The sequence below is a fragment of the Apodemus sylvaticus genome, chromosome 3 (genome assembly GCF_947179515.1).
Source record: "Apodemus sylvaticus chromosome 3, mApoSyl1.1, whole genome shotgun sequence".
Classification (NCBI taxonomy): domain Eukaryota; kingdom Metazoa; phylum Chordata; class Mammalia; order Rodentia; family Muridae; genus Apodemus; species Apodemus sylvaticus.
In genome coordinates, this window is record NC_067474.1 from 86,004,050 (window position 1) to 86,025,103 (window position 21,054).

At 39.1% G+C, this 21,054-nt stretch overlaps 1 protein-coding gene across 1 annotated transcript in view; it reads right to left on the reverse strand.

The window, feature by feature from the left end:
* Rasef (RAS and EF-hand domain containing) overlaps positions 1–21,054 on the reverse strand; it is a 64,346-nt gene that overhangs the window by 1,530 nt on the left and 41,762 nt on the right. The window contains exons 13-16 of the mRNA XM_052176668.1: positions 18,216–18,297; positions 16,927–17,041; positions 13,996–14,115; positions 10,441–10,517 (exon numbers count right to left, since the gene is read on the reverse strand). Coding sequence (XP_052032628.1) covers positions 10,441–10,517; positions 13,996–14,115; positions 16,927–17,041; positions 18,216–18,297 — 394 coding nt within the window. The remainder of the gene's footprint in view (positions 1–10,440; positions 10,518–13,995; positions 14,116–16,926; positions 17,042–18,215; positions 18,298–21,054) is intronic.

A 21,054-nucleotide genomic window follows, 5' to 3' on the forward strand; every position in this document is an offset into this window, starting at 1 on the left:
ATTACTAGACAAAAAGTTTGCTGTGTTGAGAAATTACTTTTCAATTTAAAAAAAAAAATGGATTCTAGTAGAGAGGTGGGCGAGGCCATGAGGATCATTAGCCACATGGCTGCAGCCTGGACTTTATCCTGTACAGAAAGTGCAAGGTGGGGACTATGAGCTAAACCAGAGACTGCTGTTCTCATTATAAAGCTTATTGTAGGGCTAGGCTATATCACAGGGGTGGAAAGCATGCACAGCCCACACTAGGCCCAGCCCAGCTCTGCCACAAAAAACAACTGAAAAGCAAAACCAGGCAACCAAACGAACACATGTACAGTGATTATGGAATGAAGAGTGAATGGATGACAGAGGAAATCTGAACACAAACATTTGCCTCCAAGTAGAAAATTAGAACACTCAATTCAAGAGCAGGAGAAAGTAAAGGATAGTTTCAGCAGACACATGAACATTAATCAATCAACAGTTCTCTGGCAGCGAAGCCAAGTCAAGATCACCCTGCACGACTAGTCATTAACTGCAGCTCTGTATTATGGCTCCAAGTTATACACTTAATGTTATTACAGCTAATGTTAAATAAAAGCTGATCCTAAATACAGAAGTAGATGCTGCCAGTCAACCATTGGAATGAGCATGGGGTCCCCAATGGAGGAGTTAGAGAAAGGACTGAAATACCTGAAAGGGTTTGCAACCCTATAGAAAGAAAAACAATATCAACCAACAGATCTCCCAGAGCTCCCAGGGACTAAACGACCAACCAAGGAGTACACATGGAGGGACCCATAGCTCTAGGTACATATGTAGCAGAGAATGGCTTTGTTGGGCATCAGTTGGAGGAGAAGCCTTTGGTCCTGTTAAGGCTAGATGCCCCAGAGGGAGTGGGCGGGTGGGGGAGAACCCTCATAGAAGCAGGGGGAGGGTAATGACATAGTGATTTCTGGAGGGGAAAGAGAGAAAGTGGTTAACATTTGAAATGTAAATAATTAAAATATCCAAGAAAAGAAAAGAAATAACTAGCAATTAGCTGAGACTTACAGTAATAAAAAAAAAAAGACTGTGCAAAAAATTTTTAATTAACTTAATATCTTATTGAAGATAAGCTGGACTTCAGTTTCTTAAATGAACAAAAAGGCAGGTATGTTATGTTGAGGACACACTGAAAACAAAATTGGAAGTCCAAACCAGGTCATAATGCAATAAAACTTAAGCAACTTGCAATCCCACCAGCAGTGGAGGAGTATTCCTCTTTCTCCACATCCCGCCAACACCTATTTTCTCCTGAGTTTTTGATCTTAGCTATTCTGACTGTTATGAGGTGAGCTCTCAGGTTGTTTTGATTTTTATTTCCCTGATAACTAAGGATGTTGAACATTTCTTTTTTTTTATTGTTATTTTTTATTCGATATAATTTATTTACATTTCAAATGATTTCCCCTTTTCTAGCGCCCCCCTCCCCGAAAGTCCCGTAAGTCCCCTTCTCTTCCCCTGTCCTCCCTCCCACCCCTTCCCAGTTCCCCATTCTGGTTTTGCCAAATACTGTTTCACTGAGTCTTTCCAGAACCAGGGACCACTCCTGCTTTCTTCTTGTATCTCATTTGATGTGTGGATTATGTTTTGGGTATTCCAGTTTTCTAGGTTAATAACCACTTATTAGTGAGTGCATACCATGATTCACCTTTTGAGTCTGGGTTACCTCACTTAGTATGATGTTCTCTAGCTCCATCCATTTGCCTAAGAATTTCATGAATTCATTGTTTCTAATGGCTGAATAGTAGTACTCCATTGTGTAGATATACCACATTTTTTGCATCCACTCTTCTGTTGAGGGATACCTGGGTTCTTTCCAGCATCTGGCAATTATAAATAGGGCTGCTATGAACATAGTAGAGCATGTATCCTTATTACATGGTGGGGAATCCTCTGGGTATATGCCCAGGAGTGGTATAGCAGGATCTTCTGGAAGTGAGGTGCCCAGTTTTCGGAGGAACCGCCAGACTGCTTTCCAGAGTGGTTGTACCAATTTGCAACCCCACCAGCAGTGGAGGAGTGTTCCTCTTTCTCCGCACCCTCTCCAACACCTGCTGTCTCCTGAATTTTTAATCTTAGCCATTCTGACTGGTGTAAGATGAAATCTTAGGGTTGTTTTGATTTGCATTTCCCTAATGACTAATGAAGTTGAGCATTTTTTAAGATGCTTCTCCGCCATCCGAAGTTCTTCAGGTGAGAATTCTTTGTTTAACTCTGTACCCCATTTTTTAATAGGGTTGTTCGGTTTTCTGGAGTCTAACTTCTTGAGTTCTTTATATATATTGGATATTAGCCCTCTATCTGATGTAGGATTGGTGAAGATCTTTTCCCAATTTGTTGGTTGCCGATCTGTCCTCTTGATGGTGTCCTTTGCCTTACAGAAACTCTGTAACCTTATGATGTCCCATTTGTCAATTCTTGCTCTTAGAGCATACGCTATTGGTGTTCTGTTCAGAAACTTTCTCCCTGTACCGATGTCCTCAAGGGTCTTCCCCAGATTCTTTTCTATTAGCTTCAGAGTGTCTGGCTTTATGTGGAGGTCCTTGATCCATTTGGATTTGAGCTTAGTACAAGGAGACAAGGATGGATCAATTCGCATTCTTCTGCATGCTGACCTCCAGTTGAACCAGCACCATTTGTTGAAAAGGCTATCTTTTTTCCATTGGATGTTTTCAGCCTCTTTGTTGAGGATCAAGTGGCCATAGGTGTGTGGGTTCATTTCTGGATCTTCAATCCTGTTCCATTGATCCTCCTGCCTGTCACTGTACCAATACCATGCAGTTTTTAACACTATTGCTCTGTAGTATTGCTTGAGGTCAGGGATACTGTTTCCCCCAGATTTTCTTTTGTTGCTGAGAATAGTTTTAGCTATCCTGGGTTTTTTGTTGTTCCAGATGAATTTGATAATTGCTCTTTCTAACTCTGTGAAGAATTGAGTTGGGATTTTGATGGGTATTGCATTGAATTTGTATAGTGCTTTAGGCAAAATGGCCATTTTAACTATATTGATTCTACCGATCCATCAGCATGGGAGGTTTTCCCATTTTTTGAGGTCTTCTTCCATTTCCTTCTTCAGAGTCTTGAAGTTCTTGCCATACTGATCTTTCACATGTGTGGTAAGAGTCACCCCAAGATACTTTATACTGTTTGTTGCTATTGTGAAGGGGGTCATTTCCCTAATTTCTTTCTCAGCCTGCTTATCCTTTGAGTATAGGAAGGCCACTGATTTGCTTGAGTTGATTTTATAACCTGCCACTTTGCTGAAGTTGTTTATCAGCTGTAGGAGCTCTCTAGTGGAGTTTTTTGGGTCACTTAGGTAGACTATTATGTCGTCTGCAAATAATGATAGTTTGACTTCCTCCTTTCCAATTTGTATCCCTTTGACCTCCTTATGTTGTTGAATTGCCTGAGCTAGTACCTCAAGTACAATATTGAAAAGATAAGGAGAAAGGGGTCAGCCTTGTCTGGTCCCTGATTTCAGTGGGATTGCTTCAAGTTTCTCTCCATTTAGTTTGATGCTGGCTACCGGTTTGCTGTATATTGCTTTTACTATGTTTAGGTATGGGCCTTGAATTCCTGTTCTCTCCAAGACTTTAAGCATGAAAGGATGCTGAATTTTGTCAAATGCTTTTTCAGCATCCAATGAAATGACCATGTGGTTTTGTTCTTTGAGTTTGTTTATGTAGTGGATTGTATTGATGGATTTCCGTATATTGAACCAACCCTGCATTCCCGGGATAAAGCCTACTTGATCATGGTGGATGATCGTTTTGATGTGTTCTTGGATTCGGTTGGCAAGAATTTTATTGAGTATTTTTGCATCGATGTTCATAAGGGAAATTGGTCTGAAGTTCTCTTTCTTTGTTGGATCTTTGTGTGGCTTTGCTATCAGCGTAATTGTGGCTTCGTAGAAGGAATTGGGTAGTGTTCCTTCTGTTTCTATTTTGTGGAATAGTTTGAAGAGTATTGGTGTTAACTCTTCTTTGAAGGTCTGGTAGAATTCTGCACTGAAACCATCTGGTCCTGTGCTTTTTTTGGTTGGAAGACTTTCTATGACTCCTTCTATTTCTTTAGGCTTTATGGGACTGTTCAGATGGTCTAGTTGGTCCTGATTTAATTTTGGTATTTGGTATCTGTCAAGGAAATTGTCCATTTCCTCCAGATTCTCCAGTTGTGTTGAGTACAGGCTCTTGTAGTAGGATCTGATGATTTTTTGGATTTCCTCAGTTTCCGTTGTTATGTCTCCCTTTTCATTTCTAAGTTTGTTAATTTGGATACTTTCTCTGTGCCCTTTGGTCAGTCTGGCTAAGGGTTTATCTATCTTGTTGATTTTCTCAAAGAACCAGCTCCTGGTTATGTTGATTTTTTGTATGGTTCTCTTTGTTTCTACTTGATTAATTTCGGCCCTGAGTTTGATGATTTCCTGCATTCTACTCCTCCTGGGTGAAATAGCTTCTTTTTGTTCTAGGGCTTTCAAGTGTGTCATTAAGTTGGTAGTGTATGCTCTCTCCATTTTCTTTTTGGAGGCACTCAGGGCTATGAGTTTTCCTCTTAGCACTGCTTTCATTGTGTCCCATAGATTTGGGTATGTTGTGTTTTCATTTTCATTGTGTTCTAAAAAGTCTTTAATTTCTTTCTTTATTTCTTTCTTGACCAAGGTATCATTGAGTAGAGTATTGTTCAATTTCCACGTGTATGTGGGTTTTCTATTGTTTCTGTTGCTATTGAAGACCACTTTTACTCCATAGTGATCAGATAGGAGGCATGGGATTAGTTCGATCTTCTTATATTTGTTGAGGTCTGTCTTGTGACCAATTATATGGTCGATTTTGGAGAAGGTACCATGAGGTGCTGAAAAAAAGGTATATTCTTTTGTTTTAGGATAGAATGTTCTATATATATCAGTTAAATCTAATTGGTCCAAAGCTTCAATTAGTTTCATTGTGTCCTTGTTTAGTTTCTGTTTTCCTGATCGGTCCATTGAGGAAAGTGCAGTGTTGAAGTCACCCACAATTATTGTGTTAGGTGCAATGTGTGCTTTGAGTTTTAATAAAGTTTCTTTTATGAAAGAGGGTGCCCTTGCATTTGGAGCATAGATGTTCAGGATTAAGAGTTCTTCTTGTTGTATTTTTCCTTTGACCAGCAAGAAGTGTCCCTCAGAGTCTCTTTTGATGACTTTGGGTTGAAAGTCAATTTTATCTGATATTAAAATGGCTACTCCAGCTTGTTTCCTGAGACCATTTGCTTGTAAAATTGTCTTCCAGCCTTTTACTCTAAGGTAGTGTTTGTCTTTGACCCTGAGGTGTGTTTCCTGTAAGCAGCAAAATGTAGGGTCCTGTTTACGTATCCAGTCAGTTAGTCTGTGTCTTTTTATTGGGGCATTGAGTCCATTGATGTTAAGAGATATTAAGGAATAGTGATTGTTACTTCCTATCATTTTTGACGTTATTTTTTAAATTTGATTGCTTAACTTCTTTTGGGTTTGATGAAAGGTTACTATCTTGCTTTTTTCAGGGTGAAGTTTCCCTCCTTGTATTGGTGTTGTCCTCCTATTATCCTTTTTAGGGCTGGGTTTGTGGATAGATATTGGGTAAACTTGGTTTTGTCGTGAAATATCTTAGTTTCTCCATCTATGGTGATTGAGAATTTTGCTGGATATAGTAGTTTTGGTTGGCATTTGTGTTCTCTTAGAGTCTGCATGAGATCTGCCCAGGACCTTCTAGCCTTCATAGTCTCAGGTGAAAAGTCTGCTGTGATTCTGATAGGTCTTCCTTTATATGTTACTTGGCCTTTTTCTCTTACTGCCTTTAATATTCTTTCTTTGTTTAGAACATTTGGTGTTTTGATTATTATGTGACGGGAAGTATTTCTGTTCTGGTCCAGTCTGTTTGGAGTTCTGTAGGCTTCTTGTATATTCATGGGCATCTCTCTCTTTAGGTTAGGGAAGTTTTCTTCCATAATTTTATTGAAGATATTTGCTGGCCCTTTAAGTTGTAAATCTTCACTCTCATCTATGCCTATAATCCTTAGGTTTGGTCTTCTCATTGTGTCCTGGATTTCCTGGATATTTTGGGTTACAAGCTTTTTGCATTTTGCATTTTCTTTAACTGTTGAGTCCATGGTTTCTATGGAATCTTCAGCATCTGAGATTCTTTCTTCTATTTCTTGTATTCTGTTGTTGATATTTGCATCTCTGTCCCCTGATTTCTTCCCAAGGCTTTCTATCTCCAAAGTTGTCTCCTTTTGAGTTTTCTTAGTTGTTTCTACTTCTGATTTTACATCCTGGATGGTTTTGCTTAGCTCCTTCACTTGCTTGTTTGTGCTTTCCTGTAATTCTTTAAGAGATTTTTGTGTTTTTTCTTTCATGACCTCAGCCTGTTGACCAAAGTTCTCCTGTATTTCTTTAAGAGATTTTTGTGTTTCGTCTTTCATGACCTCAGCCTGTTGACCAAAGTTCTCCTGCATTTCTTTAAGTGTTTTTTGCATTTCCTCCTTGTTGGCTTTTGTATTCTCCTGGATTTCTTTCAATGATTTTTGTGTTTCCCTTGCAAGGGCTTCTAACTTTTGATCCATTTTCTCCTGAATTTCTTTATGTATGTCCTTCATGTGTTCCTGTACCAGCATCATGACCAGTGATTTTAAATCCAAATCTTGTTTTACTGGTGTGATGGGGTATTGGTAGAGGAGAATTGGGTTCAGATGTTGCCATATTGCCTTGATTTCTGTTAGTGACGTTCCTGCTTTTGCCTTTTGCCATCTAGCTCTCACTGGTGTTACTTGGTCTTGTCAGTGCTGGACTCACCAGTGCAAGCTGCCCCTTCCCCGTTGGCCTCTGGTGCACAGCTTACACCCTGCACTGCCTGTAGACAGGGTGCTGCTGTCCAGGCTGTTCAGATCCCGAAGCAGGCACCTGAAGGCTCCCGCTGGGGCCCGCAGGATTTATTGGAGCACACCGACTTCTCCCAGCTGGCCGCCCGGAAGCCCCCACTAGCCTCTTGAGGGACCTGGAGATGTGGTGCGGCCGCCCAGGCTGATCTGAAGCGGAGAGAGTTGACCTGAGGGCTTCTGCCTGAGGCCTTGCCCCAGATTGTGTCTGTGGACCAGATGGAACCCGTGTGTACCCCCAGGGAGCTCCGAAGGTGTATGCTGCTGTGACCTCCCCTGTGTTCCGCTCACTCCGCTGGGCAGCCGATTTCCCCAACCTTGCTGGTGCACACTAGGTTAGCCTTGTCGCCCAGGCCCTGAGTCCAGGCAAAAGCCTGGGAGGCCAAGGTCCGAGCAAAGTTCCCCTAGGGCTATGACTGTTAATTGGGTCTGCCAGGTGACCCGGATGGCGGGCGTGCGTATCCGTGCTCCCCGAAAGCACCGGGAGAGTCTGTTGTGCTAATAACCTCCTGGGCGGGTTGACACACAGATGGCCCACCAAGCCGCCCAGTTCTTGGGGTCAGTCCTGTGCCTTTTGGGGCCTAGACCCCCGTTTTGTTAGCCTCAGGCTACGCTTGTTAGCAGTCTCTGCCCTCCCGAGCACTCTGGGTCCTGTAGGCAAAATGGAGGCTTGTGCGCCGGCCAGGGCAAAAAAAAAACTCCTGGCTGGGTTGGCGCCCCGATGGCCACTCGAACAGCCCAGGGCCTGGGTGCAGGCCAACGCCCGTCAGGCTCAGACCCCTGCGGTGTTGGGCCTAGGATTATGTTTGTGTACCTCAGTCTGTCCGATCTCTGGAGCCCGGAATCAAGATGGAGGTGAGTCTCTCCTGACTGGCGGGAAGCCGAGTTCTGAAGTGGCTTCTGTGCATCGAAAGGCTCCGCAGAACCGCAGCTGCTTGCCGCCCGGCTGGTCAGCGAAGGTCAGTGGTCGTGGGCGCAGGGCCTAACTGGACCCTGTGTCGCCTTGGTTCCACCGCTGATGGCCCTTCAGCTGGACCAGCTACTGCTGCTGCGGCCGCCGCCGCCGATTTAGTCGATGTTGAACATTTCTAAATGGTACTTCTCAGCCATTTGATATTCCTTAAGGGAAAATTCTTTGTTTAACTCTGTACCCCATTTTTAATAGGATTATTTTGGCTCTCTTGAGTTCTTTGTTAGTTAATTCTAATATTGGATATTATTAGCCCTCTTTTGGATGTATTTGGTTGGGGAAGATATTTTCCCAATTTGTTGGTTGCTGTTTTGTCCTTTTGACAGTGTCCTTTGCCTTACAGAAACTTTGTAATTTTTGAGGTCCCATTTGTCAATTCTTGATCTAAGCTATTGGTGATCTGTTCAGGAAATGTTCCCCTGTGCCCATGTGCTCAAGGCTCTTCCCCAGTTTCTTTTCTGGGCATGATCTGAGGACACTATTTTACCACTCCTGGGCATATACCCAGAGGATTCCCCAGCATGTTATAAGGATACATGCTCCACTATGTTCATAGCAGTCCTATTTATAATAGCCAGAAGATAGACAGAACCCAGATATCCCTCGATGAAGGAATGGATACAGAAAATGTGGTATATTTACACTATGGAATACTACTCAGCTATTAAAAACAATGAATTCATGAATTTTTTAGGCAAGTGGGTGGAACTGGAGAATGTCATCCAGAGTAAGGTGACCCAGTCACAAAAGAACACAGATGGTAGGCACTCACTAATAAGCGGATATTAGCCCAGAAGCTCAGAGTATGCAAGACACAATTCACATATCAAATGATGTCCAAGAAGAAAGAAGGAGAGGCCCCTGGTCTTGGAAAGGCTCAGTGAAACAGTATAGGGGACTAGCAGGACAGGGAAGTAGGAAGAGGGTGATTGAGGAACGGAGGGAGGAAAGAGGGCTTATGGAACTTTCGGGGAGGTGGGATCCAGGAAAGGGGATATTTTAAAATGTAAATAAAAAAAAAAACTTCTTCACTGAGTCTTTCCAGAACAAGGGCCCACTCCTCCTTTCTTCTTGTACCTCATTTGATGTATGGATTATGTTTGGGGTATTCCAGTCTCAGTGAAGAAGTATAGGGCAAAACCAGAACGGGGAAGTGGGAAGGGGTGGGTGGAAGGACAGGGGGAGAGAAGGGGGCTTATGGGACTTTCAGGGAGTGGGGGGCTAGAAAAGGGGAAATCATTTGAAATGTAAATAAAAAATATATTGAATAAAAAAAATAAAAAATAAAAAAAACTTAAGCAACGAAAAACCCCAGTAAGTGACTCATGAGAAGTCATCTGTTTTAATAGCCTAAAGCCTACAAACAGCTATGAGCTGACTGTCACATGATTGCTATATCTTTTCCATCAGAATGTCTTTGCCTACCAGTTGTTTTTAAAGACATTTCTATATATAAGTGTCTTCCCTGTATATGTTTGTGCACCTATATGCCTGATGCCAATGGAGACCAGAAAAGGGCATCAGATTCCCAAGAACTAGAGTGTTACATATAGTTGTAAAACACTCTTTGGCACAAATTTCTCTTAGTAGGGGTTTCAATTGCTATGACACAATTACCAAAATGGAATGTGGGGAAAAAAGAATTTATTTAGCTTATAGTTCCACACACCAGTTCATCATTCAGAACAGAACCTGGAGGCAGAAACTAATGCAGGTACAATGGAGGGATGTAACTTATTGGCTTTCTTTTCATGACTTTCTCAACCTGCTTTCTTATATAACCCATGACCAAATGCCCAGAGGTGGTAGCACACATATTGGTACCAAATCAATTATTAATGAAGAAAATGCCCTAGAGGTTTGCTCACAGATCAATCTGGTGAGAATCTTGTCTCAGTTAATGTCTCCTCTTCTCAAATAACAATAGCTTGTGTGAAGGTGACAAAAGCCTAGCCAAGACACACTCTAAACAAAAACAATAATCATGTAGATAGTACTGTCGTATCTAAGAATGCTTGAAGAACTGACATGTACATATACAAGTCTTCTAATGATGAATTTTACTCTAATCCACCTGCCAAAATTCTACATATTCTCCATATCACTGCCTTCTTCTAATAACTACATAGTGAGGAATTCAGACAGTGATTCCAACTGGTATGACAAGCAATTTGAGGTTTTAATTTTCTATACCCTATTTGTCAGCAAAATTTCCTAATATATAATTAGATCAGTAGCTATTGTTATTACTGTGGTGTTTATATTTTGGTTTCAGGGGATGATTCTAATAGTCAGTTATTACCTTTCTTGACAATATTTTGACAAAAGTTTAAAAATACTGCAACTACATCTGATTTGTGCAGTAGGAAAATATTTAGGCAATGTTCACCATAAACGAACAAAGTTATTAGATTTTATAATAGACACATATAGTGTTTTCCTTACCATGACTGATACTATGTTCAGCAGAAGATTTTTTAACTGAGTGCTAAGTACATATCCATTAAGTAAGTGAAAATTTGATTTACACTGATATTTCTAAACACAACCAACTTTACCGAGCAAGATGGAGAACAGCTTCCACCACGTTGGAACCATCTTTGGCACTTGTTTCACAGAATAATGCCCCATAGGTCTGCAAGAAAGAAACATACGCAATCCAGTGAAGGCTGTGATAAAATTTTTCTCAAATTTGTTATTACATTAAAAACACTGTTTATGCCAAGCATGGTTGCATACACCGTTACTCCCAGCACTTGAGAGGCAAAGTCAGGTTGGTTTCTGAATTCGAGGCCAGCCTGGTCTACAGAGTTTTGATACTGTCAGTGCTACATATAGAAAAAAAGCCTACCTTGAAAAGTGAGGTGACAGCAAGTGTGTGTGTGTGTATGTGTGTGTGTGCATTTTTTTCTATCAAGAATGCTAAGAATAGCTAGGAGTACAAGAAAAGTAGACTCCCGAGTTTCAAGACTTATAAACAACAAACAACAAAAAAACACTCTGACTGTCCAGATGCTGTAGAACATGCCTAGAATACGAGTACAAGAAAGGTAAGCATATATTTAAATCCAACCTGATTCATAATACTCTGTCACAAACAAACAAGCAAGCAAGCAAAAGACAAACAAAAAGTCTACACATAGTAATTCTAGGAAGAGTTCCTAATCAGAAGATTTATATTTTACATTTAAAAAGTACAAAATTTCATTTTGAGGATGTTTATAATAATTAAGCACATATATTCTTTTCAATAATTTGAGACAGATGAAAATGACAGTTTAAGGTAGCCATTCGGGAATGATATAAATATCAAAAGAGTGTTTGCAATATTGGATCAGTTGTAACTACTAGGGTTGCCTTTACTACATAGCAATATCAGGTTGCAACGAGGGGGCAAGGATGTGTTTGCTTGGTCCAGTGGTGAAGACTTCCTCCTGCATACTCTCAGCCTCTCCCTCCAGAGCTCCTGTGTGGCTGGAGTGAAATGTTCCCACCCATAGACAACTCCCAGTGGTTGCCCATGTATGGTTTCTTATGTTGCTCCTCTGCTTCGAACCTCTAAATGACTCTCTTTTTTTATTAAATTACTTTTATGCATTCACATTCCAAATATTGCCCCCTTCCCAGTCCTTCCTCCCTGAGTTCTTCACCCTATCCCCTCTACCATTTCCTTCTGAAAGGGTGCTTAGATAATATTAAAGAGCTTTTCCACAGCAAGAAGACACTGCTTAATGTTGAGTTGACGTAATCTTCCAGCTTTACCTTAGATCATATTCTTTAGCTCATAAATCTCTTCTCTAGTGGCCTACATCCCCACTGATCTCAGGACACACATGCCTGCCCTTCTAATAGCTAAGTTGCCCTTATCTCATTAAAACTCCTGTTTTTAGTTTGATTCTTTGATAATCGCTAAGTTGTTTTTAATTCTCAAAAGTATCTATCAGGTCTTCCTGTCATAAAACCTCACAGGATTTTGTAATTCCAAGAGTTATTTTTGTATGCTATTATAAACCAAGATCAAGACAAATTATTTTAATAAAGGAAAATTAGAGATACAATAGCCTTCACTGAAGATTCAATATTAACACAAAATTCAAGGGAAAGATTTGGCAACTATTCTGTAGCCCCTAGAGAGAAAATCTGGCAATAAAAAAAGATTCCACCAGGTTTATATAAGCAAACTGATGGAAAATCTATACAATTCGCAAATGCACATGTAGTAGAAACAGCATTGGTGATGGTTATGTATGACAGGGATGACAGGAAGAAGCAAAGTAAATCTGGAGGATGGCAGATTAAGTAACAGGATGCAAAAGGAAGCAAGCTGAAAACTCAGACTGGAGCTAGCAGATGCCAAGCACACGTCCTAGGTCTGAAAAAGGGTAAGTAGAAAACCTGTGGTATATGAACCAAAGATGTAAGACCATTTTGAAGAACAAAATGAATAAGCTTTGTAGATTGAAAGACTGTTCCTGAGAGTAAAAAATAGAGGTAGAGTATTGTCTCATGGTGAGGGCTGCTTTCAACGAATGCAATATACAGGATGAGAAATGTCTCCAGTTGAGTGAACTACATAGAGTAGGATCTGTGTTCCAAACTGCTAAGAACACAGGATAAAGAGCTTCTGTACACATCGTGTAGGTGGCTGTTTTAGGAAGAGTTCATACTTGTGTGCTTCACTGACTTAGACAGTCATCCACTCCTCTCCAGTTTCTCATATGAGAAAGTACTTTTCATCTATGTGGTTCATTGTGCTGCAGAAGCTCTTAATCCTATGTTGTTAGCAGGTTCAGACACAGATCTTACTCTATGTAGTTCACTCTACTGGAGACATTTCTCATGTAATGTAGTGTAACTATCTCCAACCAAGTGAACTAAACAGTATGACAAGTATCCCAAACACACTAGATTACACAAATTAAAGGCTGACTCCAACACAGTGAACAGGGTGAGGTCAGTCTCCAACACACTGGACTACATATACAGTATAGGGTAACTACAATATGGTATACACATAGTGTAATGACTGTCTCCAACACAATCAACTACACATGCTGAGAATTGGCTCCAGAGCAGTCAGATACACAGGATGATAACTGCTTCCAAATTGTCACCTACATACACACACACACACATACTCTCTCTCTCTCTCTCTCTCTCTCTCTCTCTCTCTCTCTCTCTCTCTCTCTCTCTCTCTCTCCCTCTCTCTCTCTCTCTGTCTCTCTGTGGAGGAAGACTCCAATATAATGCAATTCAGAATAGTGGAGTAAGTGTGAGCTTTCATTTGTTCAGCAATGTGTGTGTGTGTGTGTGTGTGTGTGTGTGTAAAGAAGTGTTTCCCATAGTATTGAGCTTCTCTGACTAGTTTTTATGTGTGTCACATTTAGCTTTCATTTCCTATTATCTAATATATAATTCTTTACCTTCTCATAATTATTTGCCCTTATGAGTTCTTTGCTTTGATGACACAAGTGAATATCATCATCAAATCACATTTTCATCAGGCTGCCTTGTTTGGTTCTATTGCAAAGCTTCCTACTATGATACAGAAGACTCAAGAACAAAAATTATCTTTCAATAATGATAGCAATAACAGGATAACAATGTACACATTGGCATTCAGAGTAGGAGTGTACCTCATTCTCTGTACAAATCCAGAGGTACAAATATTTTCAGATAATTCCTACTAAGCACAATTTGTAAGAAAAAGAACCAAGCCTTCACATTCCTTTCCATCAGCCAAGATGCTGCTATACTTATATCACTGGCAAGACAAGTCTCTGCAGCCAATCACATCTTCTAAAAATAACTATATTTCAGCAAGATTCCCATACTAGAGAAACATTCACACAGCCAGCAGCATCAATCAAGAAAAGTAGGAAACATTTTGCCTGATCTTCACAAATTCCAAACACTAGGAAAACATTGATGGGGTCATCTGTCCTTCATCTGAGTGGCTAAGTTAATCATAATTAGGGAAATCTATTGATAGGAAGGTCAAGTGCCTTATCAGACAAAGCGCAGGTCCAACAAAGGCTGAACTGTTTGGCCCCTGATTCTGAGAACAATAAGCTACCATAATATTGCCTAATTTGGACAACCCCCATTCTTACCATGGCAAGTTTCTCTCCAAGATAAGCTGAGATACACTTTTGATTCTCTGCAGTAGCAACATCACGAAGATCAGCCTTGTTTCCTACTAACATGATAGGAATAGTTCTGTGGGTTCCATCCTACCAGGGAGGAAAAGAAGTGGAAATATATCAACCACTGAACCAACTATGGTATGGGTCTGTGACAATGATACCAGCTGCTGCCATTGTCCAGTTGTCTTGAGGTGCCAAATTTACTATTCATTATCATTTACAGTTGTAGAACAAAATTGATAGCTATTGTCATTGTATGTGTTTTAATGCTCATATAAAAATTAAATTGCTTATATTTAAGATAATATTTTTGAAACTCAGCATGCTTTGAAGCACAATCATCTTCTTCTACATTTATAACTGTGAATTATGAAATTCAGAGAGGTGAAATAAGAATATGTAAAGCTGAAGGGTTTGGTCCAAAGTGACTATATTGTCCCACTTAGGAAATATTCCATTCCTGGATAATAGAAAAGGTAAAGGGTATGAGCAGAGCTAGCTGTACAATGCACAGTGCCCAGTGTACAAGAATCACTTCATAACCCAATGGCATGACCACAGAATTCTGTCCAGGTAGGATGGCCACAGAATGTTGGGTGACAGTATCTCCTGAACACAATGGTCATTCCATATCAACAGTTTTATCCCATGGGCAATGTGTAGATAATTGTTCATCTATTCTAGAATAAAACTTGATTCAAGGTTCCACACGCTACTCTAATTTAAAATAAAGCATAATAGTCCCAGATACCAATCCTCTTAAGTCATAGATTCCAAAACCACTCAATCAGTATTGCATTCTTCCATATGATAACAGAACCCTTGGAGGAGCCAGAGGCTCACTTCTGGAGGTGAAGACCTCATAGGGCATATATCATCTTGTCATGTTACAATGTAATTAAAGATGGATGCACAGGACAGAACAGAAACAAATTTCAGATTCATAGCTAGGATAAACAGCAGTCCTACAGCAAACACATGAGAATTAAACTGAAGTACTTAAAGGGCATGCTCACTCAGTTTCATATGTTCCTCATACAGTGTCAGATATAGGCCAAACAAAAGTCTGACTTCAGACATATAAATGTATGTAGTGCAAAGGGCAGCAAAGAGCACATGGCTCTCCTCCATGCTTCTTGTTCCACATGTTCAGTTGCTCGTGAACTATGTTCTTTGTGACCTCCTCAGAGTTCACATTGAAGACAAACGAATAATCATTCATGTGTCTAAGTGAGTTTCTAAAGTCTTAGAAACAGAATGGAGAACCCCTTCAAGTACGGACTTAAACACTGCTTTCTCCATCAAGGCCCCTTGGTCTCGCTGCCTCATCGCAGACCTGGACTCCATCCTCTTTAATCTCTGTCCCTTTAACCCCTGCACCTTCTTGTCTTGCCATGTCTTTAGTATACTTTTATGTTAGCCAGCTATCTTCACCATGTCTGCCACTAAGAATGGTGTCGCTCTTTTCACCTAATCACTAGGGACTGTTATAATGTCAATGTCTCACCTTAGAATGCACCTTGGGGAAGGCTCTTTCTTGCCATCCTTTTACTACAGGGAGATCCAAATGCAATGTGACCCCTACCTTCTCTCTCATAAAAATTCTACTAACCCATCCTTTCTTCCTTTTCAGATCCCATGAGAAAGTGATGTGGATGGCTGAAAATCTCACTTATAATATGCACATGTAGTGCCTCACTTAACGTAAGGCCATTTTCCTCATTGTCTAACCTGACCTTTTAAATTGCAATTTTCTGAGCATGTTCTTCAGCATATACAAAGCCTGAAAACGGAGACTAAGTCCCAAATATTAATGATAAGATGACTGCCAGAGTACTCTGAGCTCTGGTCCACTGTGTTTTATTCAACAACAGGAGGCTCTCTTGCTCATTCCTTAGGCTTCCTTTAGTTTCATTAAGGCAACTGCTATTCATTTGTAACTCACTCTTGTCCTTTACTAAAGTCATGGACAATGTTGAGTCAAAAGGCTGTGAGCTCCACCCATTCCATCCTTACATAAATACTATTATGAGCACAAGCAAGTGCCATATATTTTCTAGGCCTCAAGGTTCTCATAATAAGTAAAATTTGCTTATTTGTGTCTTATTTTTTTAGATGTTATAGAAATAATGTAATACATAGATAATTTATTTAGTAAAATATTACAGAAACAAGAGTAACTTTAATTAAATTTATAGTGACTTTTAAGATAGGGTGCTCTGGTAGAAACTTATGTTTCACCCTCTAAGAATTATTCCAATCACACAATATCTCTTCCATTAATTCTATAGTCAGAAAGAGACTATTAATCCACAAGCACACTTGAGATCAGACAGCACTTGCCTTTGGTCACTTAATTTAATATGTTTAAAATTCAGGTGATATACTCACTTAGGACGTTGTGTTTACTACTCTTTTATATTTTCAAAAAAGTACCCTGTTGTTTATATGCTCATTGGTAACATTTGTTAGTATACCTCCTATTTTTAAAAATCCTTGCTGTAGATATGAAAAGTACTTAAGTGGAGACATAGCCATCTTGACACTGAAGTCCCCCAATGTCAATTCATTTTTCTAACATATCTATGATGTCTGACAATCCCACATCGCAACTAAAATAAGGTCAGCTTTCAGTCTTAGCCATTGCGAACATCCGCGAACAGTTATTTCGCGGATTGTTATTTCGATTGTAAATACATATCGAACATTGCGAACAGTTATATGAGCTGTTTATAAAATTCCTGCCATAGTGTACAGCCAATTCTACTAATGTCATGTTTGTAAACGTTGCTTTCTTAGCTACCTGTGTTTCCACTTTGATATACAAGTTGAAACCCAGCTGGATATCTTGACAGTCCATGACTCCCTTGTTTTCTAACTCTTTGTAATACTCCTTACCTCAACCATATCCACCCATTCTCTGACGTTAAGAAAGCTTTTCTCACAAGTAACATCATATAGCAGTAAGACACCATCTGCTTTTCGGAAGTAAGACTTGGCAATACTCCTAAATCTGGAAAAGACAAAAGACAATCTCATTGCCATCTCTCCATCTTGCCATTCTGGTGCACTTTTTCTCTACTATGTCTTTTGGTTTTTACTTTCTATAATTGATTCCAAGAATTAACCCTTAGTAGTAAACATTACTGATAAACTTCATTAAAAGCAGTGAAAAAGCCCATTCTTTCTCCAGACAATCCCAAGAATGTCTCCCAACCCCATACTTTAGCCACAACAATGGTAAAAGCATAATGACAACAAAATTCGACCCCAGAACTAGCTACCAGGCAGATGGAAAACCAAAGCTGCTTCAAAAATGAGGCTGAGAGTGACAGAAAAAAATCTGATATTGAGCAATATGACCTTCACAGGCACACGTGTACATGTGTTTATACATATACCCCAAAATACAAGTGGTAGAACTTCTTGATGCTGGATAATAGTATTCTGAAAGAACTAGAGAGGGTTTTGTGTTTGTTTTTTACATGAAAAGAGATCATTTATTAAGGGGCCGATAGAGAGGAACCTAGATATAAGTTGTGTCATGCCCATAACCTATCTCCAAACAGCTAAAAAAGGAAAAAGTTGTGCTGTGAAATCTATAGGGACCAAGAGCAGGAATCAGTTCCCTGTTCATTAATAAATTGTAGTACAATGAATAGAGTTTGAGACAGACACAGAAATCTCAAATGCTCATTGCATACGTGAATAAATTTTGACCTACAGAGAACAAGAAAAAATTAAAATTTGTGCTTCAAACTTCTTGTGTGGGCAAAAATTTTAAGCTATGGAATCAACAAAGTGGGTCTGTCACTTATCTGGTGTCATTACCCTTCAACCAAGGATATTTAACAGAGTCTCCTCAACCATCATTTGTTGTTTCAAAAATAAGTACCCCTCAACATGACACTACATTCAGAAACGCTGACTCCTCTCCGCAGTGAAGTATGGTGTCCAAACCAAACATCAGCTCAGTGGAAGTTTGAACACCCTCTTCTCATACAAATCATATATACATATGGTAGTAGATATTGGGAAGATGAGCCTTATTATTATATATATGCCTTATAATTGTAAATACAATATCTTAACACATAGTACTATATTGCAAATAATAATCACATAGCCAACCCTATGAGGCTTGCCTTTGTATTTTTTTAATCCAAAACATTGTGAAAAGCACTTGCCTCTCTTGCCCAGCTGTATCCCAGAGCTGAAGAAGTGTTTGTTCGCCATCTACAATTAGAGTCTTCATTTGGAAATCAACTCCTGAAACAGAAAGATAGATAATTCTGTAAGTTTATGACTTAGACGATAGGAAAGCTGAAGCCACAGCCAAAGTAGAAGGAAATACACTTGGCTTTCAAAGATTGAAGTTCAAATAAGTTAGATTACACGTGTATATGTAGATGTACTATCTGAAGTCAGGCTGATTCAAGGAAGGGCTGGCTCTATGGAATAGAGAAAGCTCGGGTTTTTTTCCAAGATGATGCATCCATATGTATACACGCAACACTATGTATCTGTATGTACATGTATATATATGTTGTAGGTGTTCTGTTTATATATTTAAGTATATGCATGCATATATATGGATTCTCACATGTAAACACTATGCAACCACTATGTATGCAAAATGCATAGAAACATATGCATATACATATGTATCCAAATGGCTGTATATATCACACACATACATATGTATGTCAGGGTCTCTAGCAACCAGAGCAACATTTTAGTTCTTTTCTGAATTAAAATGAGGTAGATTTTCAGTTTTGTTTTCTCAGTTTATCAGAGAGTTATAAATTTACAAATGTCCCCAATGTGATGAGGGCAATCAATTCATTTCATCATTTCTCATTGTCTAAATAACTCTTCAGATGGAGAAAAGCAAATGAGAAAGTATTTCAAACCCCTTCTACTGATTATTAGCTCCTTGTGTAGCTTTGGTACCAGGATAATAATGGTAAAAAGAATTAGAAAATGCTCCTTCAGTTTCTATTTTGGAGAATAATTTTATCAGTATTTGTGTTAGTTCTTTAAAGCTCTGGTAGAATTCTTTGCTTAATCAACATGGCCCTGTACTGTTTGTGCTTGAGAGATTATAATTACTGCTACTATTCCTCTAGCTGCTATAGGCCTTCTTAAATTGTTTATTTCATCTTGATTTAACTATGGTAAATTATGTATATGAAAATATTTATACATTTCTTTACCAGTTTGGTCAAATACAGATTTTTATTTTATTTTCACTTTTTAAATTTTAACATATCTATTATTATTTTATTTTAGACACACACACACACACACACACACACACATATATTCTCAACCTGTTGGCAATGACTTCTGTGGGAGTCAAATGACCCTTTCACAGGAGCAAATATGCTGCATACCAGATATGTACATAACAATTCATAACAGAAGCAAAATTACATTTATGAAGTAGCAAGGAGAATAAATTTATGGTTGCAGTCACCACAACATGGTCAACTGTGTTAAAAGGATGCAGCATTAAGAAAGTTGAGAGCCACTGATGTAAAAGAATGATAATAGATCCAAACTATCACCCAGGTACAAAATGCAGCTATAAACGAATTAAGAAGATTAATATAAGACCAGGTACCCCAAATAGACAGGAGAGTAAGTGGGGAATAAGTTTGAACCACTGATTCAGAAAAGGACTTTCTGAACAATACATCAATAAAACAGTCATTATGACCAACAATTAATAAATGGAACCTCATGAAAATGTTCTGTACTATAAGAACACTATCATTTTAACCAACACAGTGATTAAAAATCCTTACCAATTATATAACTTATAGAGGATTAACATCTAGAATATATAAAGAACTAAAAAAAAAACCTGAACATCAAGAAAACAACTTAATTAAAATACAGGATATAGAATTTAGTGTAGAGTTCTCAAAAGATGAAGCACAAAAATGGCTGAGAAACATTTAAAAGACATGTCCAATATCCTTGGTCATCTGGAAGTAGTACTTTGAGATTTCATTCTTACCCAGTCAAAATGATAGAGGAATAAAATAAATGACAGGGCTAATATTGGTGAGGATATAGGAAAAGGGGAACACTTATTCATCGCTGGTAGGCCTGCAAACTTGCACACTTACTATGGAAATCAGTGTAGTAGTACCTCAGAAAACTGGAACTGGATCTACCTCAAGATACAGCTATAATATATTAGGCACAGAACAAAAACATTCTACATCCTACAAAGATACTTGCTCATCCATGTTCTTTGCTGCTCTAATCTTAATAGTAGAAATTATAATAGAAATTGGAATCAGGCCAGATGTCTATCAACTGAAAGATAGATAACAAAAATAACATACATTTACATAATGCAATATTTCTTAACTGTTATAAAAAGTCAATTTATTAAATTCATAGGCAAATAGAGGTAGAAAAAGATCATCCTGAGTGAGGTAATCAAACCCAGGTCCCCCAAAACATATTCTACATTTTCCATTACATGTGCCTATTAGCTTTTATGCTTTCAATATGCCATAAAAAGGCAATAAAATGATTCCTAATAACATATTGCTACATGAACAGATAAGTGTTTATGCTGCACACATCAGAGAAGATTCTTCTTAAGTACATGGGAATTAACACAGAGACTTACAATAGGACAGGGTACAAGTGAAACATTTTAGAGCACTCAGTCCTTAAAGAGATCAAGGCTCGGTAATCCATGTGGAAAAGGCAGCAAAAAATTCTAAGGGCGAGATTGGATGGATGACTGCAATGAGTCTGTCTTCCAGAGACAACAGGCCTGATGAACATATGAACTGGTAGACTATGTTAGCATGAATGGGATCTGCACTAGAAAGATGGGGTCCCAGGACTGAGAGGAAAATTAGACACTGGGTCCTACCTCTAACAATGAAGATATTTTCGATTGATACCTGTTGGCAAAAGGAAAATCCTTTCTCTACAATGCCATGTTAATGGGTATATTAACCCCACACTAGGGCAGGCCCCATGCCCAGGCATAGA